This window comes from Vicia villosa, linkage group LG5, assembly GCF_029867415.1.
Source record: "Vicia villosa cultivar HV-30 ecotype Madison, WI linkage group LG5, Vvil1.0, whole genome shotgun sequence".
Lineage (NCBI taxonomy): Eukaryota > Viridiplantae > Streptophyta > Magnoliopsida > Fabales > Fabaceae > Vicia > Vicia villosa.
This window is the reverse complement of record NC_081184.1, coordinates 11,790,020-11,814,346: the sequence shown is the minus strand read 5'-3', so window position 1 is coordinate 11,814,346 and position 24,327 is coordinate 11,790,020. Positions and strand designations below refer to the sequence as shown.

Genomic DNA, 24,327 nt, shown 5'->3' with positions numbered 1-24,327 from the left:
TTCTTATCACAAGTTGGAGCTTATTTAATTATCCAGGTCAATTGAAGTTTTTTCTCCTCGTCTGCGGGGTGGTACATTCCTTCTTATTGCAAGATGGAATCTTCTATTGATCAAGAGCGCAAATTTTCGAGTTCATTCTGGTATTCAATCTCCTTCCACCTCAACGGTTCGAAACTTTCGTTTCTCACCCGTCAGGTTCAAGAAGTTTGAATAGGGGCAGCTGTTGCACCCCAAAATTTGCCCTCTTTATTTGAGCTATAAGTTAATAATGACGTTTATTTCGTCATTCAAATTGGAGAAAAAATAATAAAGAGATTTAAGAAGATATGGTGTGAAATGTGGTTTATATAGTGAAATACGAGAAAATTCATAAGTCCTATCTGGAAGATGATATGAGCTGAGTTCCCGCGTATCCCCGACTGTTTCGACGATATCTACAACTTTCGTGTTTGGTTCGAAAGCCAATTCTTTGAGGAAGGTTGTCAGATTTATAAATTTCTGGAGATTTCACGGTGAAAAATGGTGCTGAACCGCAGGTTTTCGGACAATAAAAAATTCATATCTCACAATCCGCTCATCCGATTCCCTCGAAAATTTAACTAGAGCTCCGTGTCATCATTACCGAGATTTCATATGTTCGGACCGAAGACCGATTATGCACTGAAAACTCCCAGCATTTTGAAGAACATTGTAATCTTTCGGTAAAAAGTGCATTTTCGGGTATGTCGCGCCAAGTTTGAAAATTCATAACTTCTTCGATTTTTATCGTATGAAGTCCATTCCGGCGGCATTTTTTCAGAAATTTCGTTAGCTTCGATTCTTTGTCACACGTGCTTGTTCAGATTTCGAGCCGAAGGATGAGTTTTATCGAGTTCTTTGAGCGGTACGCACAAAATTCTGCACAGTCGCACCAGATGAACCGATTTTTCTCGTCATTCAAACGCGCATAATTTCCTCACCGTTTGTCGGATTGAGACGATTCTCGCGGCTACGAGTCACAAATTTAGTCATCTTCGAGATGACGTTGGTCCCGTTTCCGGATTTTGCATCGAGTCACATTTCCCCGAAAATAAGCAAAAAGAGATACGTCGGGGGCATTTTTGACATTTCACCACTTACCCTATATAAACAATTTTCCCTCCTTTTTTCTCATAACTTCACTTCACCCAAAATATTCAAAAACTCCCTCTTTATTTTCTCTCAAATTCCTAGAACCAAAAACTACAAAATCACACTCCCTCTTTATTTTCTCTCAAATTCCTAGAACCAAAAACTACAAAATCACCAAAATTCTTCTATGAATATCAAGAATCATCAAGAATATTGAAGAACAAAATCATCAAAGCTCCAAGGATCTTCTTCCTTTCTCTTTGCTTGCGCCACGAACAGCCCCAACAGTCGCTCCCTCCGCTCTCCGCGCGTCGCACCGTCACCGACCACCTCCCTTCGTATCGCGTCGTTGGTGATCTCTTCTTCTTTTCCTCTTCATACTCTTGGTAATCCTCTTGTTCCTATTTGCTGGATGCTATGAAATTGATTACAATTGCTTGTTGTTGATTGTTCGTAACAAGGATCATGGAAATTGAGTTGAATAAAAAGTGTTAATGAAAATGAACGTGTTGCTTGTTGGTGACTGTCGCTTGATTCATGAACATTGATGTTGATTAATAATTGATAATTGAACATGAATCTTGGACTGTTGATGATTATTGTGAATATTCATGGATGATGAGGACTGTTGTTGTTAACATATTCTTATACTTGAATGTGCACTCTAAGTGCTTGATTAATTGGCTATGAGATTTTTGTGTTCTAAATTGTGAGATGTGTGCTGATGTGTGGTTGATTAAGTAAATAGTTGCTGAATTTTCAATGATAGAGCTTGTTGTTGTTGGTATGTGAGCATGATTCTTGACATGAGCATGATAAAATGATGTTGATAGTTGTTGGTACTAGTATTGAGAGTGAATTCAAGTATAGTTGTTATGTGCTAATGATGAGTGATTGTTGATGATGTTTATGTTGAATTGATTTAAATATGAGAGTTAGTGTTGACTAGTATTGATGATATGTTTCAAATGATCATGAACTTAATTGATGTACACTAGATTCTTGTTGAACCGATTAGGAGAGTTGTGTTTCCTTGATTATAATTAATGCCATGAGCTTGATGTTGTGGCGGTGTTGATTAAATGTGTTAATGTTGATTTTTAGAATTGAAGCTTGTTGAAATTCAATTGTGGAGCATACTGGTGACATAGACTTGTTAATTTGATACTTGATCATGCATTTGGAAGTGATTCTTGGATAAATATAATGCTGAATTTTCCATGGAGTTTAGAGAGTTTAAGTGCTATACTTGTTGTTGGACTCATAGTTCGGATTGCTCATGAGTGTTATTGTTAGTGTGTTCATAGATGTGCTAAGTCTTGAAAACTTGCTGGTTCATGTGGAATATAGTGTTAATCTTTGAGTGTTTGTTTCATAAAAGTGCTTAGGAAAATATGAACAAAGTATAGTTGAATTTTTAGTTGTTGTTTGTTGCATATGGTATGATTTTTGAGGTTAGTTGGGACTGTGTTGAACATGAATAATGCAGAATTCTGGTTGTGTAGTTGTTGGTGCATTTCATCATTATTTTGACTCATGAAAAGTGTAGAAATTAAAGGAAATTGCTGTGCATTTGGCTTGTGATTAAGTTGTTGATACAAGGTGGAAATGGAGTTTATTTGAATGATTAATTGATGCTATTAAGTGCTGAATTTTTCTGTTATGACATGCATGCTATCTTCTTTTTTTTTTTCTTTTTCTTTCTAAATTTCGCAAATGGACGCGACGCGTCGGCTTTCGTTGAATTTGTCATATTTTTCTTATCGCTTTGAATTTTTGCAAGTATGAATAATGTTTCTCAAGTAGAATAATATTTTTGGAGCTGTTAGTGAGGTTTATTTTCGGTTTTGGATGACTTTTTTTACCGTTTTTGCTACTGTCCCGTTTCGAAAGTCGTGCCTCCGGGCCGATTTAATAAATTCCGACTGCATATTTGAGTTCCTTGACATATCTTTAGCTTACCATGAAATTTTGGTTCGATTCCGACAAGTTTAGTTTTTATCGTCTTTACCCGATTTTACCGTTTCGGTGTACCTTTTGACTTGTAAATACTTGCTTTGGTTTTCATAATACCTGTGTACATATTTGACCAACATTTGAGTGGTATTTCTAGTTGTTATCTTACTTTCGTTTGATTTATGTTTAAAAAGTGTGTTAATGTCAAATTTCCGATTGCGGTGTCTTGTTATCTCTAACGTGTGTACTAGTATGCAAGGCAACATGGAGGCTCTGGTCGATGCCCGCTCTCGTGTTCCGCTTTATTTGCGGGACACGACATTTATCCTCTCTCTGATTCGCGTTTCTACACGCATCCTTTATCATTATACTTGCTTGTCCGGATTTCTGTTTCCCTTGCAGGTGTATGGTATTCGTTGTGCCCGATGCACACGTTGGCGCGTGATTTACTTTCATCGCGCCGACTCTTGATTGCTTATGCGGATTCTAATCGGAGTGCTGACATGTTTGCTGTTGCTTTTGCTAGCTCGCTCGCGGGATCCTAGTTTACTCACTCTCCTCGCTTTAGCTTACGGATCATCATCCGTTTGGTATTGATTCCGTTTCATTTTATTTCTCTTGCACTTTATCGCTTTCTCGCATCATCCTTTAACATGAGAAGTAGGACCTAGACATGCATCTGGCCAAGCCCTCGAAAGAGGCTCTGTTTGTGTTGGTGTGTTTATATTTGTGCTTTGCGGCAGGGAGTCACGGTGTAATAAGTCCTATATGGCACTCCGTTAAGTCCTCATGAAAGGCATGCGGTCAAGGGTTCGTAATCAACCCCCGCCTAGTCTCATCGAGTCTGTTCAGTATGCGCACGCTTCGCGTTGCTCGCTTCTGAACCATCACAAGATCTTGTTATCGAGTATGTCAGGAAAAGGGTTCATGTAGCCGGACCCCCGCCTTTCCTATAGCTCGCGTCGCTCGACGTTGATGCTCGGTGTACGCACGCACCGTTTTCCTTTACGATCCGTGACGGCTTGGTTGCTGAGAGGGGTCCGCCCTCTTGTCTATGGCCCGATCATTTTCGCGAGGTCTAATGCTTGGTTGACTTGGGTTGAGCTGCTCCCCTTGGCTATGGCGGGACCGCTTTTCTACCATTCGGTCAGTACCGTTGGTTTTGTTTGCTTCACGAGCGGATGCTCGTTTGTGTGATATTATTGTGTGCTTCCCCTTTTTCTCGTAGGTTGTTAGCTTAGCTTAGATTTGCACCCTTTGTATGATAACATTAAGTAGCAAGCTTTCCCCCTTAGCTTAGGTCTTCCTCATGCATTCTTTTAAAACACAAACCACACTCTTTGATTTTCTTTTCTTAAGAGCTTGTTATTTCCGCTCCATTCCCAAGCATAAGTCTCCAAAGGTCGAGCAGCGGAGTGTGAATGTAACTCGTTCACCTAAAAAACACAAAACAAACAGAAATTAGTTAGCCGAGCTACGGTAGCTCTGATTCTGCAAAACAGATACGTAGGCAGCGGGGTAGGGCCCGTGCGAGCATAACTCTTTCTTTTCCCTACATTTTGCATGCATTTTAGTCCAGATTAGCGCAATTTGCTTACACACCCATAGGTTTAGACATAAGCGTGGATACCATCGAGTACGATGGGCGTGAGGGGTGCTCATACCTTCCCCCCGCGTAACCGACTCCCTTACCCTTTTTCTCTGGTCGTGAGACCGTTGTTTTGTTTTGTGGTTTGCAGGCATTCCCTTCCTTTTCAGGATAAATATGCTAGTGGCGACTCTGTTAATTTTCGCGGTAGCGACACACTCTTAAACCATGTCCTTGGAAGCTTACCACTAAATCCATAATCACCAAACAAAACATCTGTAACACCGTAACCTTCACTACCAGGAAGCCATGCCGCAACAAGTCCTTCGATTATGTCAATATATGGTAACATAACCACGGGTCTACCAGTTATTAACACAACCACACATTTCACTCCGCTGCATACATTGTTTATTGTTTCTGCCCCATTACCTGAGATCGTTAAGTTTAAACTGTCGCCATTTGTTTCCGCATATGGTGTTTCTCCAACTACCACAATCGCATATGAAAAATCATTTGATTTTACATATTCGAGAGATGGATTCTCCTGATAGACTATCTCAGTGTCTTTGTCAACTGTATTTTTTATCGCACTCAAAATTGTCGTACCACTAGTAATGTTGTTGCCGCTAAGACCTTGCCATTTAATCGTCCATCCACCACATTGATAGCCTAGATTATCAGCATGAATTCCGGAAACAAGTATTTTCGAAGTCTTTTTAGGAAGAGGAAGCAACGGCTTATCAACGCTTTCACCGTTCTTTAATAGTACCAATGATTTCCTCACAGCTTCTCTAGCCAATTCTCTATGCTCCTGTCAAATTAGGTTGCATGTATATAGTTCTATAATTTTGTAGGGACTTAAAATATATTTAACTCGAAGTTAGTCGACTAACCTGGCTCCCGAGATGGTCGACAAGACTGTAATCAGCCAATGGTTTTTCAAATAGACCCATTACAAACTTGACTCTCAAAATTCTCTTCACTGCATCATTGATTCTTTTCATAGATACAACATTTGTTTTCACTAGTAAAGATAAGCCATCTATAAATTCTCGGAAGTCAGCTGCAGTCATTACCTACATAATTACAACATTTACTATTAAAAAGACCATAGTTTATATGTAAAAAATCATTGGTTTATATGCAAAGAGTGTGAGTGTTTGTAAGCTTTAGAATATCAAGTTTGATTCTTGACGATTCATGTGTTGGGTCAGTTCATACCGAACTTTTGCTCTGGCTTTAAAAGTGACCTCAGTAAATGGATCGTAAAATTGGTGTCCCTGAGATTAGTCAGTCCTAGGGGCGGACACAGAGCTTACAGAATGAAAAGTTTGATACCTAACTATAAAACTGCTACTCAGCAAAATTGAAAAAAATCATAGTTTACCATGTCAATACCGGCATTTACTCCGACTTCAATTGAATGTGTGTAGTTAGCATGAAAAGGTGAAGTTATCTTGTCAATTCCGAAAAAATCTGATATGACAAAACCCTACAAAATTTAAACACAAATTTTTAAGCATACATATACTGATAAACACCAATATTTGATATATGAATTGGGAGATTTAGAAGTGTTACTTTAAAACGGAGCGTGTTCTTGAGAAATCTTGTGATTAAATCGTAATTAGTATGCATTTTTTGTCCATTCAAGCTTGAGTAAGAAACCATGATGGTTGAGACACCCTTAATAATTGAGTCATAGTAAGCTGGCATGTGAATGCTAAGCAATTCATGTCTTGTTATAACTGTGTTATTCTCATTGATTCCTTTTGTCGTTCCACCATCACCAACATAGTGTTTTGCACAAGCTGCTACTTTCTTGTTTCCAGCAACATATGGAACACCCTTTTTTGAATTTGGAGGAGGATCACCTTGCAATCCTAGAATGATCTCGGTCATAGCTTGAACAATTTTATGATCTTCGCTATAACTTTCATAACATCTACCCCATCTTGGATCTCTACAAACCTATACAAACATATACGTTATAAGCAAGACAGTCTTAAGTTTTCTAACACCCTGTGTTGGTTAATCATAACTTAAATGTGACGAAATAATTAGGGGCACTATTTTACATACCCTCAAAGACGACCCTTATAAGATAGAACAGTATTGTAAAATAGTGGTAATAACCATACTACAACGTAAAAGAATTTGAACAAACGACTATCTTTTGTAATGTGCGATTTGACATATATGTAATTTGATTATCTTAATTACCGCGATGCTAGGAGCAAAGAGATATGAAACTCCGGTCGCTCTTGCTTCAAGAGAAGTTGCATCACCAATCTTCTTCACTAGTTGAGGATCCCTGTAGATTCAAAGAAACTAAATCATCAATACAAAGAAACATAACAAAACAAAATTGTTCTGGACGGCCTACAAGACTTAATAGGCAAAGGCCCAATAGCGTTGAAGTGCTAATATTGCAAGTCAGCTCTTTTTCCATCACATCAAAAGCTCAGAATGAGACTGCGTCAAGCTCTAGCTCCTCATTTACCGATAACTTTGGTTCCATGATGGAACAACAATAAATATAAGTATAATGGTTATCTTTTTACCTTGTAGCACCTAGACCGATATTGTGAGGAAAAATAGTAGCATTATAAACATTGTTATGACCATGAACAGCATCAACTCCATATATTATTGGAATTCCAAGCCTAGTCGACAATGCACCTTTTTGAAACCGATTCACCATATCAACCCAGTCACTTGCAGTTGCATTATCCTTAGGAACACTTCCACCAGCACTCAGAAGACTCCCTGAAGTAATTTTTCATGCTGTTAAATATCATAAACCTTGGCGTCGCAGTTGAGATTCACAATGAATAATCATATTATTAACAAAAACTTACCAATGTAATACTTGTTCACTATATCAGCGGAGGCAACCGTGCGCTCAATTTGAAGCATTTGACCGATTTTCTCTTCCAAAGTCATTCTACCAACAAGATCCTTAATTCGAGTATTCAATGGTTGCTTTGGATCTTTGTATTTCAAATATTCAGTATCTGCCATAGCTACCCAACACTGCAACAACATAAGCACCACCAAAAATATTCTTCTTTTCTCCATTTCTTCCTCTCAAAACAACTGCACAATGGTATTACAATAATGTTACTTTTCAATATAATAGACACAAAATATTCTGAACCTTATCTCAATAAAAAACAACAACCTTAGTTTTGAATTTGTTTAAAATTTTCAAATTTGATGCTAAAATCAATTGTGGACAATTTGTAAATATTATATTCAAATACTCATTACTAATGATTAATTTTTTTTTTTTGTGGAAGAGAAGAAAAGCTTACCTTTTATATAGATTTTAAAAATACACATTATTCTTTTTATAATTAGTTAATTACTATATTTAATATCCAACTAATATCTCCAACTCAACGCCTAAAAATTATTCTAAATTTTAAAATATTAACGAATTATATATATATATATATATATATATATATATATATATATATATATATATATATATATATATATATATATATAATTTGTTAACATTTAATGATACATTTGAGTTGGAGAGAGTAATTCATTAATAAATATAGTAATTAATTTTTTTCCTAAATGTACTTGCTATTTTATAATGAAATAATTTAGAGTTTATAAAAATAGAAGGCAAACTAAAAACAAACTCCACCATTTGTAAAATCAATATAAAAGGTAACTTTATCTACTATTAAAAAAAATCTCATCATTACTAATGTGTATTTGAAAATGGAATATTTACAAGCTGTCCATAATTGATTTGATCATCAATTTTGAAAATATAAACAAATTCAAAACTAACTTGCTAATATATATATATATATATATATATATATATATATATATATATATATATATATATATTTCTCTATCCATCACAAAAATTTAGTAATATACCTTTCATCAATCACAAAAAACTGTTTAATTTTAACATATATAAATGATATCAAACACGTTTCTCTGAGAGCATTTTGAGGAACATATATGTACTTTTATGTGATGTATATAGGCAAAATCCTTTCGACAGTTAAGTCACTTGACCGTGAAATATATGTCATTATTAAAGAGAATTTTATGTAAAAAAATATACTAATTTGTTTGGATGGGACAATATTTTAAAATAATAATCTCTTTCATTGCAAATTATAATAATTTTTTATTTGCTTATGTTCCTTTTTGTGAACTTGAGATAAATATTGATGATGTGATGATGAAGATGATGAATGAGGAGAGGGAAAAAGATGGAGCTTTATAAAAAAATACTATGCGTTGAAAGTTCATTGTTATATTCAATAGACTATCAATTTCCTACCATCTATATTTCTTAAAAGCCCTAATTAGTGTCGTGGTACCTTAACTTAATTTAAGATTTCACCTTGGTCGTTTATTTAATAAGTGTTACTTTTTAGTCCTTAAAAACAATACCATTAGCCAACATAGTCAATTTTGTTAACTCTTAACTTTAATTATCTTAGGGGAGACAATTTTATTGTGTATCCACCAATTTTTTTTTAATTTTAACAATTTGATCTTTTATAGTAAAATCAGACGGCTGAAAATTGATAATCTACTGAATATAAATATAAATTGTCAATACATAATATTTTTTTTTATAAACTCATCTTCTTCCCTCTTCTACTTCACCATCTTCATCATCACACTTATCTCAAACCCAGAAAATTCATCTCAAACACAGAAAAAAATTATTTTAACATATTTTTTAACCAAACATGTTCAAAAGGTTGATTTGAGTTGTCAACACAACATTATAATGATACTGAAGTTTCTTAAGAGTGTCTACATGAAACAAAATTTTCTATTTCTTTCCAGTCACTTAATCACCCAAATAACCAACTATTTTCTTCCCATTCTTAAATTTGAAAAACATGTCTTCTCCTTCTTACATATCTTGCTCCTTTTGAACCCTATGAAACTCATCCACAATCTCGTCCACAAGCTCCAGAACATCGTCATTTGCATTAACAATTTATTCACAAGCATCATCGATGTCGGCGGGGAAAGATGTAACTAGACCACATATGTATTTTTAGGAACTAATTTGGTTTAACATTGAATGTGATTTTCTAGCGATTTCTTAAAGGATATGTCTGAACTCAAGGAAGTTATAGGGAAAACAAAAGTAGTTGTTGGTGGGAACATATATGGTTGAAGTGGAAAGGGAAAAAAAGTGGTGATTGAAGTCCATTGAGAAAGGTTTTTAGAGTTAGCTTTTTAAGAAATATGGTGAATGGAATAAAATGGATATTGTAGGTGGAAAATAGTGGTGAATGTGAATTTGTGAACAATGTTGTTTGTAACACCCCAATTTTACTTAAATTATTTTAATGATTATTTGTCATGTATACAAGGGATATAGCTGTAGGCAAGGGTGGGGTTCCGATTATATACAAGGGATATAACTGTAGGAAAATTTATGATTGCATGTTAGGTTTGGGGGTAGACAATTTGTAGAGATTGTTCATTGTTAATGGAAATTGTATGCATTTGATGTGATCTTGATGCTTGGTTTGATGCATTTGATGTATGATGTTGATAATTACCATGAAAAATCCATAAAAACTTGATGATTTTTGTGTGGGAAAATAGGGTTTTTGGGATTTTGAAGGGGGAAACTCGGAATAGCTTAAAATAGAGTTTTCTTGAAACTGCTACAGCAAGAATCGGTTCCCAGTTTGGGGGAACCGAGTTCCCAGACTCTCTGTATCCGAAAAATTGGAATTTTGGGGATGGGAACCGGTTCCACGTTTGGGGGAACCGGGTTCCACTGAGTCGGAATGAAATTTTTCTTAAAAACTTCAAAAAGCCATAACTTTTGACTCGGATGTCCGTTTGAGGCGTCGTTCAAACCGTTAGAAAGCTAAAAACATTTCCTATCCTTTGATAATCATTTCCATAACAGTAGCCTACTATTTTGAGGGAAGAAATCCAAAATTATTAGTGATTTAGTATGTGTTTTGATACGAAGTATTGCGTTGTTTACGAAGATGATGCGAGAGCAGTGTGTCTGCCTCATATATGATGTTTTATGATGACATTGATGTTGATTGCCTTGTGTGGAATTGTGTTGGATACCGTTGTTCGGTAAGTATCGTGTTGTTTACAAGATGATGCGAGAGAAGTACGGCTGCCTCACATGTGTTGTTCTACGATGATATTGATGTTGATAGCCTTGTGTGGCATTGTGTTAAATACCTCTGTTTGGTAATCGCATAACGATGACGTAGTATGTGTTTGTTTCATGCATTGCATAATTAATGAAGATGATTGTTGTTATGAAGGATCGACATTACGAAGTTAGTCGTTGCCTTTATTTGGCATTATGAAGTTAGCCAATTGCCCACATATGGCATTTGCGGAGATTTTGGTACCACATGCATGATGTCGTGTCAGTAACATTGCATTGCACTTTGATTTGTTTAATGATGTGATGATGAAATGGTATTATATACCCGATGTGTGTTTTATGATGAATGATGGTGATGTTGTGAATGTGTTTATAATCAATTATGAAGCATGACTATAGATTGTTAAACTTAGAATCTAACTTGATGTATCTGTCATGTGCTTATAATTATGTCCTTTATTATATTTTTGTTGATATCTCATTCCTTCTGTTTGAATGTTACCTCTACGTAGGTAACGTGCAGGTGATCAGCACTAGGCGGGGTTAGACGTCGTGTCAAGTCGGTGTCATGCTCTGATACGTAACACCGGGGAGGGATGAACGTTTATTCGTTTTGATTGTTGCATTGTTGTTTTATGTAAAAGATTTTGAGAGTAGTGTAACTCTCTTTTGTTTGAATGATCATTGAAACTTTTGATGAGTAAAGATGCTACTGAATAGTTATGTTTTATTTTCTGCTGCAATAATAAAGAAGTTGATGTTTTGAAGGATTATAATAACGATGTTGTCAGTTCATCCGAAGTGTGTTATGTATCCATGTTTTATGAACTTGAGCATATGTGTTTTTAAGGTTGATGACAAAGTAGCATCCTATTCTTGATGTGTTGTATTGAAATTTTGAATTACTCTGATTTATTTTATTAATTAAAATAGCGATGGGGAATAGGGTGTTACATTGTTCACTATCTTGATGCTTTTCTGAGAGCATTTTGAGGAACATATATGTAATTTTATGTGATGTGTTGGCAATTTCTTCAATGAGATGTCTAAATTCAGGAAAGTTGTAGTAGAAGCGGAAGTCTTCATCGGAGGGAACAAATAGGGCGGGAGAGGAAAAGTTAAATAGAGTGTGATTGAAATTCATTTAGAAGTGTTTTTAGGGTTAGGGTTTAACGAAATATCGATAAAGTGAAGTAATGAACTTTGTCTCTCACTATCAGTGACGCTTCTCAGAATTTTTTAGGAACATATATGTACTTTTATGCGATGTTTTGCAAAAATCCTTTAGAGATTTAAGTCACTTGACCGTGAGATAGAGGTCATTATTGAAGAAAATGTTATGTAAAAAAAAAATACTAACTTGTTCTTATGGGAGAATGTTTTAAAATAATAATCTCTTTCATTGCAAATTATAAGAAATTTCCATTCACTTATGTTCTTTTTTTTGTGTAACAATGGAATTTGATAGTCTACTCAAGGTAACAGTGAACTATTAACACATAATATTTTTTATATAACTTCAACTTTTTCCCTCTTCTCCTTTACCATCTTCATCATAACATTAATCAACATTCATCTAAAATCCAGGAAATTCATCTCAAATCCCCCAAAAAAAAAAGTGAATGAAAATTTCTTATAATTTGCAATGTAAATAGATTATTATTTACATAAATTTAGCCATTATCATTGTATTTCACAAAGTAACACTATTAAAAAATTGAAGGATGCCCAATTTAATTGCAAGGATGGCGGTAGAATTTAGATAAACTCTAAGGTGCTTCTTTGATAAACTTCTTTTGGATTAATATACTATAATATTATGTGAATATCCAAATTGAGGGTAAATAACTTGATAGACTTTTATTTAAAATTATTTCTGATCGCAATGTAGAATATATGAATATGACATGATTGATTCTCTTTTTCGCATTTAGGGCTCCGTTTTACTAGCTAGGGCATATTTGGATAACTTATGAAAACTATTGAATTTATTTGATATTTTATTTCATAAATAGATTAAAAAGACACACTTATAAGATACAACATTCAACTTAGGAAAATTTTGTACTTAGATTTCATATAATCAAGAAATATGACACAACACCCAACTAATTCAAGCACTAATAAGCTCTAAGTATTCTTAAGACCTTGAGTAGTAAGACCAAATCCAAATGGAAACAAAGGATCATAATGAGAATCACCCACATTCATAGGTAATTGATCAACACTCTTAAACCATGTCCTTGGAAGCTTACCACTAAATCCATAATCACCAAACAAAACATCTGTAACACCGTAACCTTCACTACCAGGAAGCCATGCCGCAACAAGTCCTTCGATTATGTCAATATATGGTAACATAACCACGGGTCTACCAGTTATTAACACAACCACACATTTCACTCCGCTGCATACATTGTTTATTGTTTCTGCCCCATTACCTGAGATCGTTAAGTTTAAACTGTCGCCATTTGTTTCCGCATATGGTGTTTCTCCAACTACCACAATCGCATATGAAAAATCATTTGATTTTACATATTCGAGAGATGGATTCTCCTGATAGACTATCTCAGTGTCTTTGTCAACTGTATTTTTTATCGCACTCAAAATTGTCGTACCACTAGTAATGTTGTTGCCGCTAAGACCTTGCCATTTAATCGTCCATCCACCACATTGATAGCCTAGATTATCAGCATGAATTCCGGAAACAAGTATTTTCGAAGTCTTTTTAGGAAGAGGAAGCAACGGCTTATCAACGCTTTCACCGTTCTTTAATAGTACCAATGATTTCCTCACAGCTTCTCTAGCCAATTCTCTATGCTCCTGTCAAATTAGGTTGCATGTATATAGTTCTATAATTTTGTAGGGACTAAAAATATATTTAACTCAAAGTTAGTCGACTAACCTGGCTCCCGAGATGGTCGACAAGACTGTAATCAGCCAATGGTTTTTCAAATAGACCCATTACAAACTTGACTCTCAAAATTCTCTTCACTGCATCATTGATTCTTTTCATAGATACAACATTTGTTTTCACTAGTAAAGATAAGCCATCTATGAATTCTCGGAAGTCAGCTGCAGTCATTACCTACATAATTACAACATTTACTATTAAAAAGACCATAGTTTATATGTAAAAAATCATTGGTTTATATGCAAAGAGTATGAGTGTTTGTAAGCTTTAGAATATCAAGTTTGATTCTTGACGATTCATGTGTTGGGTCAGTTCATACCGAACTTTTGCTCTGGCTTTAAAAGTGACCTCAGTAAATGGATCGTAAAATTGGTGTCCCTGAGATTAGTCAGTCCTAGGGGCGGACACAGAGCTTTCAGAATGAAAAGTTTGATACCTAACTATAAAACTGCTACTCAGCAAAATTGAAAAAAATCATAGTTTACCATGTCAATACCGGCATTTACTCCGACTTCAATTGAATGTGTGTAGTTAGCATGAAAAGGTGAAGTTATCTTGTCAATTCCGAAAAAATCTGATATGACAAAACCCTACAAAATTTAAACACAAATTTTTAAGCATACATATACTGATAAACACCAATATTTGATATATGAATTGGGAGATTTAGAAGTGTTACTTTAAAACGGAGCGTGTTCTTGAGAAATCTTGTGATTAAATCGTAATTAGTATGCATTTTTTGTCCATTCAAGCTTGAGTAAGAAACCATGATGGTTGAGACACCCTTAATAATTGAGTCATAGTAAGCTGGCATGTGAATGCTAAGCAATTCATGTCTTGTTATAACTGTGTTATTCTCATTGATTCCTTTTGTCGTTCCACCATCACCAACATAGTGTTTTGCACAAGCTGCTACTTTCTTGTTTCCAGCAACATATGGAACACCCTTTTTTGAATTTGGAGGAGGATCACCTTGCAATCCTAGAATGATCTCGGTCATAGCTTGAACAATTTTATGATCTTCGCTATAACTTTCATAACATCTACCCCATCTTGGATCTCTACAAACCTATACAAACATATACGTTATAAGCAAGACAGTCTTAAGTTTTCTAACACCCTGTGTTGGTTAATCATAACTTAAATGTGACGAAATAATTAGGGGCACTATTTTACACACCCTCAAAGACGACCCTTATAAGATAGAACAGTATTGTAAAATAGTGGTAATAACCATACTACAACGTAAAAGAATTTGAACAAACGACTATCTTTTGTAATGTGCGATTTGACATATATGTAATTTGATTATCTTAATTACCGCGATGCTAGGAGCAAAGAGATATGAAACTCCGGTCGCTCTTGCTTCAAGAGAAGTTGCATCACCAATCTTCTTCACTAGTTGAGGATCCCTGTAGATTCAAAGAAACTAAATCATCAATACAAAGAAACATAACAAAACATAATTGTTCTGGACGGCCTACAAGACTTAATAGGCAAAGGCCCAATAGCGTTGAAGTGCTAATATTGCAAGTCAGCTCTTTTTCCATCACATCAAAAGCTCAGAATGAGACTGCGTCAAGCTCTAGCTCCTCATTTACCGATAACTTTGGTTCCATGATGGAACAACAATAAATATAAGTATAATGGTTATCTTTTTTCCTTGTAGCACCTAGACCGATATTGTGAGGAAAAATAGTAGCATTATAAACATTGTTATGACCATGAACAGCATCAACTCCATATATTATTGGAATTCCAAGCCTAGTCGACAATGCACCTTTTTGAAACCGATTCACCATATCAACCCAGTCACTTGCAGTTGCATTATCCTTAGGAACACTTCCACCAGCACTCAGAAGACTCCCTGAAGTAATTTTTCATGCTGTTAAATATCATAAACCTTGGCGTCGCAGTTGAGATTCACAATGAATAATCATATTATTAACAAAAAACTTACCAATGTAATACTTGTTCACTATATCAGCGGAGGCAACCGTGCGCTCAATTTGAAGCATTTGACCGATTTTCTCTTCCAAAGTCATTCTACCAACAAGATCCTTAATTCGAGTATTCAATGGTTGCTTTGGATCTTTGTATTTCAAATATTCAGTATCTGCCATAGCTACCCAACACTGCAACAACATAAGCACCACCAAAAATATTCTTCTTTTCTCCATTTCTTCCTCTCAAAACAACTGCACAATGGTATTACAATAATGTTACTTTTCAATATAATAGACACAAAATATTCTGAACCTTATCTCAATAAAAAACAACAACCTTAGTTTTGAATTTGTTTAAAATTTTCAAATTTGATGCTAAAATCAATTGTGGACAATTTGTAAATATTATATTCAAATACTCATTACTAATGATTAGATTTTTTTTTTGTGGAAGAGAAGAAAAGCTTACCTTTTATATAGATTTTAAAAATACGCATTATTCTTTTTATAATTAGTTAATTACTATATTTAATATCCAACTAATATCTCCAACTCAACGCCTAAAAATTATTCTAAATTATAAAATATTAACGAATTATATATATATATATATATATATATATATATATATAATTTGTTAACATTTAATGATACATTTGAGTTGGAGAGAGTAATTCATTAATAAATATAGTAATTAATTTTTTTCCTAAATGTACTTGCTATTTTATAATGAAATAATTTAGAGTTTATAAAAATAGAAGGCAAACTAAAAACAAACTCCACCATTTGTAAAATCAATATAAAAGGTAACTTTATCTACTATTAAAAAAAATCTCATCATTACTAATGTGTATTTGAAAATGGAATATTTACAAGCTGTCCATAATTGATTTGATCATCAAATTTGAAAATATAAACAAATTCAAAACTAACTTGCTAATATATATATATATATATATATATATATATATATATATATATATATATATATATATATATATATATATATATATATATATATATATATATATATATATATATATAATTTCTCTATCCATCACAAAAATTTAGTAATATACCTTTCATCAATCACAAAAAACTGTTTAATTTTAACATATATAAATGATATCAAAGACGTTTCTCTGAGAGCATTTTGAGGAACATATATGTACTTTTATGTGATGTATATAGGCAAAATCCTTTCGACAGTTAAGTCACTTGACCGTGAAATATATGTCATTATTAAAGAGAATTTTATGTAAAAAAAATACTAATTTGTTTGGATGGGACAATATTTTAAAATAATAATCTCTTTCATTGCAAATTATAATAATTTTTTATTTGCTTATGTTCCTTTTTGTGAACTTAAGATAAATATTGATGATGTGATGATGAAGATGATGAATGAGGAGAGGGAAAAAGATGGAGCTTTATAAAAAAATACTATGCGTTGACAGTTCATTGTTATATTCAATAGACTATCAATTTCCTACCATCTATATTTCTTAAAAGCCCTAATTAGTGTCGTGGTACCTTAACTTAATTTAAGATTTCACCTTGGTCGTTTATTTAATAAGTGTTACTTTTTAGTCCTTAAAAACAATACCATTAGCCAACATAGTCAATTTTGTTAACTCTTAACTTTAATTATCTTAGGGGAGACAATTTTATTGTGTATCCACCAATTTTTTTTTTAATTTTAACAATTTGATCTTTTATAGTAAAATCAGACGGCTGAAAATTGATAATCTACTGAATATAAATATAAATTGTCAATACATAATATTTTTTTTTTATAAACTCATCTTCTTCCCTCTTCTACTTCACCATCTTCATCATCACACTTATCTCAAACCCAGAAAATTCATCTCAAACACAGAAAAAAATTATTTTAACATATTTTTTAACCAAACATGTTCAAAAGGTTGATTTGAGTTGTCAACACAACATTATAATGATACTGAAGTTTCTTAAGAGTGTCTACATGAAACAAAATTTTCTATTTCTTTCCAGTCACTTAATCACCCAAATAACCAACTATTTTCTTCCCATTCTTAAATTTGAAAAACATGTCTTCTCCTTCTTACATATCTTGCTCCTTTTGAACCCTATGAAACTCATCCACAATCTCGTCCACAAGCTCCAGAACATCGTCATTTGCATTAACAATTTATTCACAAGCATCATCGATGTCGGCGGGGAAAGATGTAACTAGACCACATATGTATTTTTAGGAACTAATTTGGTTTAACATTGAATGTGATTTTCTAGCGATTTCTTAAAGGATATGTCTGAACTCAAGGAAGTTATAGGGAAAACAAAAGTAGTTGTTGGTGGGAACATATATGGTTGAAGTGGAAAGGGAAAAAAAGTGGTGATTGAAGTCCATTGAGAAAGGTTTTTAGAGTTAGCTTTTTAAGAAATATGGTGAATGGAATAAAATGGATATTGTAGGTGGAAAATAGTGGTGAATTTGAATTTGTGAACAATGTTGTTTGTAACACCCCAATTTTACTTAAATTATTTTAATGATTATTTGTCATGTATACAAGGGATATAGCTGTAGGCAAGGGTGGGGTTCCGATTATATACAAGGGATATAACTGTAGGAAAATTTATGATTGCATGTTAGGTTTGGGGGTAGACAATTTGTAGAGATTGTTCATTGTTAATGGAAATTGTATGCATTTGATGTGATCTTGATGCTTGGTTTGATGCATTTGATGTATGATGCTGATAATTACCATGAAAAATCCATAAAACCTTGATGATTTTTGTGTGGGAAAATAGGGTTTTTGGGATTTTGAAGGGGGAAACTCGGAATAGCTTAAAATAGAGTTTTCTTGAAACTGCTACAGCAAGAATCGGTTCCCAGTTTGGGGGAACCGAGTTCCCAGACTCTCTGTATCCGAAAAATTGGAATTTTGGGGATGGGAACCGGTTCCAAGTTTGGGGGAACCGGGTTCCACTGAGTCGGAATGAAATTTTTCTTAAAAACTTCAAAAAGCCATAACTTTTGACTCGGATGTCCGTTTGAGGCGTTGTTCAAACCGTTAGAAAGCTAAAAACATTTCCTATCCTTTGATAATCATTTCCGTAACAGTAGCCTAATATTTTGAGGGAAGAAATCCAAAATTATTAGTGATTTAGTATGTGTTTTGATACGAAGTATTGCGTTGTTTACGAAGATGATGCGAGAGCAGTGTGTCTGCCTCATATATGATGTTTTATGATGACATTGATGTTGATTGCCTTGTGTGGAATTGTGTTGGATATCGTTGTTCGGTAAGTATCGTGTTGTTTACAAGATGATGCGAGAGAAGTATGGCTGCCTCACATGTGTTGTTCTACGATGATATTGATGTTGATAGCCTTGTGTGGCATTGTGTTAAATACCTCTGTTTGGTAATCGCATAACGATGACGTAGTATGTGTTTGTTTCATGCATTTCATAATTAATGAAGATGATTGTTGTTATGAAGGATCGGCATTACGAAGTTAGTCGTTGCCTTTATTTGGCATTATGAAGTTAGCCAATTGCCCACATATGGCATTTGCGGAGATTTTGGTACCACATGCATGATGTCGTGTCAGTAACATTGCATTGCACTTTGATTTGTTTAATGATGTGATGATGAAATGGTATTATATACCCGATGTGTGTTTTATGATGAATGATGATGATGTTGTGAATGTGTTTATAATCAATTATGAAGCATGACTATAGATTGTTAAACTTAGAATCTAACTTGATGTATCTGTCATGTGCTTATAATTATGTCCTTTATTATATTTTTGTTGATATCTCATTCCTTCTGTTTGAATGTTACCTCTACGTAGGTAATGTGCAGGTGATCAGCACTAGGCGAGGTTAGACGTCGTGTCAAGTCGGTGTCATGCTCTGATACGTAACACCGGGGAGGGATGAACGTTTATTTGTTTTGATTGTTGCATTGTTGTTTTATGTAAAAGATTTTGAGAGTAGTGTAACTCTCTTTTGTTTGAATGATCATTGAAACTTTTGATGAGTAAAGATGTTACTGAATAGTTATGTTTTTTTTTCCGGTGCAATAATAAAGAAGTTGATGTTTTGAAGGATTATAATAACGATGTTGTCGGTTTATCCGAAGTGTGTTATGTATCCATGTTTTATGAACTTGAGCATATGTGTTTTTAAGGTTGATGACAAAGTAGCATCCTATTCTTGATGTGTTGTATTGAAATTTTGAATTACTCTGATTTATTTTATTAATTAAAATAGCGATGGGGAATAGGGTGTTACATTGTTCACTATCTTGATGCTTTTCTGAGAGCATTTTGAGGAACATATATGTAATTTTATGTGATGTGTTGGCAATTTCTTCAATGAGATGTCTAAATTCAGGAAAGTTGTAGTAGAAGCGGAAGTCTTCATCGGAGGGAACAAATAGGGCGGGAGAGGAAAAGTTAAATAGAGTGTGATTGAAATTCATTTAGAAGTGTTTTTAGGGTTAGGGTTTAAAGAAATATCGATAAAGTGAAGTAATGAACTTTGTCTCTCACTATCAGTGACGCTTCTCAGAATTTTTAGGAACATATATGTACTTTTATGCGATGTTTTGCAAAAATCCTTTAGAGATTTAAGTCACTTGACCGTGAGATAGAGGTCATTATTGAAGAAAATGTTATGTAAAAAAAAAAACTAACTTGTTCTTATGGGAGAATGTTTTAAAATAATAATCTCTTTTATTGCAAATTATAAGAAATTTTCATTCACTTATGTTTATTTTTTGTGGGTAACAATGGAAATTGATAGTCTACTCAAGGTAACAGTGAACTATTAACACATAATATTTTTTTATATAACTTCAACTTTTTCCCTCTTCTCCTTTATCATCTTCATCATAACATTAATCAACATTCATCTAAAATCCAGGAAATTCATCTCAAATCCCCAAAAAAAAAAAGTGAATGAAAATTTCTTATAATTTGCAATGTAAATAGATTATTATTTACATAAATTTAGCCATTATCATTGTATTTCACAAAATAACACTATTAAAAAATTGAAGGATGCCCAATTTAATTGCAAGGATGGCGGTAGAATTTAGATAAACTCTAAGGTGCTTCTTTGATAAACTTCTTTTGGATTAATATACTATAATATTATGTGAATATCCAAATTGAGGGAACATAACTTGATAGACTTTTATTTAAAATTATTTCTGATCGCAATGTAGAAAATATGAATATGACATGATTGATTCTCTTTTTCGCCTTTAGGGCTCCGTTTTACTAGCTAGGGCATATTTGGATAACTTATGAAAACTATTGAATTTATTTGATATTTTATTTCATAAATAGATTAAAAAGACACACTTATAAGATACAACATTCAACTTAGGAAAATTTTGTACTTAGATTTCATATAATCAAGAAATATGACACAACACCCAACTAATTCAAGCACTAATAAGCTCTAAGTATTCTTAAGACCTTGAGTAGTAAGACCAAATCCAAATGGAAACAAAGGATCATAATGAGAATCACCCACGTTCATAGGTAATTGATCAACACTCTTAAACCATGTCCTTGGAAGCTTACCACTAAATCCATAATCACCAAACAAAACATCTGTAACACCGTAACCTTCACTACCAGGAAGCCATGCCGCAACAAGTCCTTCGATTATGTCAATATATGGTAACATAACCACGGGTCTACCAGTTATTAACACAACCACACATTTCACTCCGCTGCATACATTGTTTATTGTTTCTGCCCCATTACCTGAGATCGTTAAGTTTAAACTGTCGCCATTTGTTTCCGCATATGGTGTTTCTCCAACTACCACAATCGCATATGAAAAATCATTTGATTTTACATATTCGAGAGATGGATTCTCCTGATAGACTATCTCAGTGTCTTTGTCAACTGTATTTTTTATCGCACTCAAAATTGTCGTACCACTAGTAATGTTGTTGCCGCTAAGACCTTGCCATTTAATCGTCCATCCACCACATTGATAGCCTAGATTATCAGCATGAATTCCGGAAACAAGTATTTTCGAAGTCTTTTTAGGAAGAGGAAGCAACGGCTTATCAACGCTTTCACCGTTCTTTAATAGTACCAATGATTTCCTCACAGCTTCTCTAGCCAATTCTCTATGCTCCTGTCAAATTAGGTTGCATGTATATAGTTCTATAATTTTGTAGGGACTAAAAATATATTTAACTCAAAGTTAGTCGACTAACCTGGCTCCCGAGATGGTCGACAAGACTGTAATCAGCCAATGGTTTTTCAAATAGACCCATTACTAACTTGACTCTCAAAATTCTCTTCACTGCATCATTGATTCTTTTCATAGATACAACATTTGTTTTCACTAGTAAAGATAAGCCATCTATGAATTCTCGGAAGTCAGCTGCAGTCATTACCTACATAATTACAACATTTACTATTAAAAAGACCATAGTTTATATGTAAAAAATCATTGGTTTATATGCAAAGAGTGTGAGTGTTTGTAAGCTTTAGAATATCAAGTTTGATTCTTGACGATTCATGTGTTGGGTCAGTTCATACCGAACTTTTGCTCTGGCTTTAAAAGTGACCTCAGTAAATGGATCGTAAAATTGGTGTCCCTGAGATTAGTCAGTCCTAGGGGCGGACACAGAGCTTTCAGAATGAAAAGTTTGATACCTAACTATAAAACTGATACTCAGCAAAATTGAAAAAAAATCATAGTTTACCATGTCAATACCGGCATTTACTCCGACTTCAATTGAATGTGTGTAGTTAGCATGAAAAGGTGAAGTTATCTTGTCAATTCCGAAAAAATCTGATATGACAAAACCCTACAAAATTTAAACACAAATTTTTAAGCATACATATACTGATAAACACCAATATTTGATATATGAATTGGGAGATTTAGAAGTGTTACTTTAAAACGGAGCGTGTTCTTGAGAAATCTTGTGATTAAATCGTAATTAGTATGCATTTTTTGTCCATTCAAACTTGAGTAAGAAACCATGATGGTTGAGACACCCTTAATAATTGAGTCATAGTAAGCTGGCATATGAATGCTAAGCAATTCATGTCTTGTTATAACTGTGTTATTCTCATTGATTCCTTTTGTCGTTCCACCATCACCAACATAGTGTTTTGCACAAGCTGCTACTTTCTTGTTTCCAGCAACATATGGAACACCCTTTTTTGAATTTGGAGGAGGATCACCTTGCAATCCTAGAATGATCTCGGTCATAGCTTGAACAATTTTATGATCTTCGCTATAACTTTCATAACATCTACCCCATCTTGGATCTCTACAAACCTATACAAACATATACGTTATAAGCAAGACAGTCTTAAGTTTTCTAACACCCTGTGTTGGTTAATCATAACTTAAATGTGACGAAATAATTAGGGGCACTATTTTACACACCCTCAAAGACGACCCTTATAAGATAGAACAGTATTGTAAAATAGTGGTAATAACCATACTACAACGTAAAAGAATTTGAACAAACGACTATCTTTGGTAATGTGCGATTTGACATATATGTAATTTGATTATCTTAATTACCGCGATGCTAGGAGCAAAGAGATATGAAACTCCGGTCGCTCTTGCTTCAAGAGCAGTTGCATCACCAATCTTCTTCACTAGTTGAGGATCCCTGTAGATTCAAAGAAACTAAATCATCAATACAAAGAAACATAACAAAACATAATTGTTCTGGACGGCCTACAAGACTTAATAGGCAAAGGCCCAATAGCGTTGAAGTGCTAATATTGCAAGTCAGCTCTTTTTCCATCACATCAAAAGCTCAGAATGAGACTGCATCAAGCTCTAGCTCCTCATTTACCGATAACTTTGGTTCCATGATGGAACAACAATAAATATAAGTATAATGGTTATCTTTTTACCTTGTAGCACCTAGACCGATATTGTGAGGAAAAATAGTAGCATTATAAACATTGTTATGACCATGAACAGCATCAACTCCATATATTATTGGAATTCCAAGCCTAGTCGACAATGCACCTTTTTGAAACCGATTCACCATATCAACCCAGTCATTTGCAGTTGCATTATCCTTAGGAACACTTCCACCAGCACTCAGAAGACTCCCTGAAGTAATTTTTCATGCTGTTAAATATCATAAACCTTGGCGTCGCAGTTGAGATTCACAATGAATAATCATATTATTAACAAAAACTTACCAATGTAATACTTGTTCACTATATCAGCGGAGGCAACCGTGCGCTCAATTTGAAGCATTTGACCGATTTTCTCTTCCAAAGTCATTCTACCAACAAGATCCTTAATTCGAGTATTCAATGGTTGCTTTGGATCTTTGTATTTCAAATATTCAGTATCTGCCATAGCTACCCAACACTGCAACAACATAAGCACCACCAAAAATATTCTTCTTTTCTCCATTTCTTCCTCTCAAAACAACTGCACAATGGTATTACAATAATGTTACTTTTCAATATAATAGACACAAAATATTCTGAACCTTATCTCAATAAAAAACAACAACCTTAGTTTTGAATTTGTTTAAAATTTTCAAATTTGATGCTAAAATCAATTGTGGACAATTTGTAAATATTATATTCAAATACTCATTACTAATGATTAGATTTTTTTTTTGTGTGGAAGAGTAGA

At 33.9% G+C, this 24,327-nt stretch overlaps 2 protein-coding genes and 1 pseudogene across 2 annotated transcripts; all 3 read right to left on the bottom strand.

Moving 5' to 3' along the window:
* Positions 1–3,127: 3,127 nt before the first annotated feature.
* Positions 3,128–7,681, bottom strand: LOC131604208 (uncharacterized; annotated as a pseudogene).
* A 5,246-nt stretch (positions 7,682–12,927) lies between these two features.
* LOC131606272 (uncharacterized) lies at positions 12,928–15,911 on the bottom strand. The gene is made up of 7 exons (XM_058878522.1): positions 15,692–15,911; positions 15,397–15,598; positions 15,053–15,146; positions 14,411–14,800; positions 14,217–14,321; positions 13,723–13,905; positions 12,928–13,640 (listed from the first exon to the last, which is right to left on the bottom strand). The coding sequence occupies exons 1-7, from the start codon at positions 15,909–15,911 to the stop codon at positions 12,948–12,950; spliced, it is 1,887 nt and encodes a 628-aa protein (XP_058734505.1). The 3' UTR covers positions 12,928–12,947.
* A 5,224-nt stretch (positions 15,912–21,135) lies between these two features.
* Positions 21,136–24,099, bottom strand: LOC131604207 (uncharacterized). The gene is made up of 7 exons (XM_058876667.1): positions 23,880–24,099; positions 23,583–23,787; positions 23,242–23,332; positions 22,600–22,989; positions 22,406–22,510; positions 21,911–22,093; positions 21,136–21,828 (listed from the first exon to the last, which is right to left on the bottom strand). Exons 1-7 carry the CDS (start codon positions 24,097–24,099, stop codon positions 21,136–21,138), a joined length of 1,887 nt encoding a protein of 628 aa, XP_058732650.1.
* Positions 24,100–24,327: the final 228 nt, after the last annotated feature.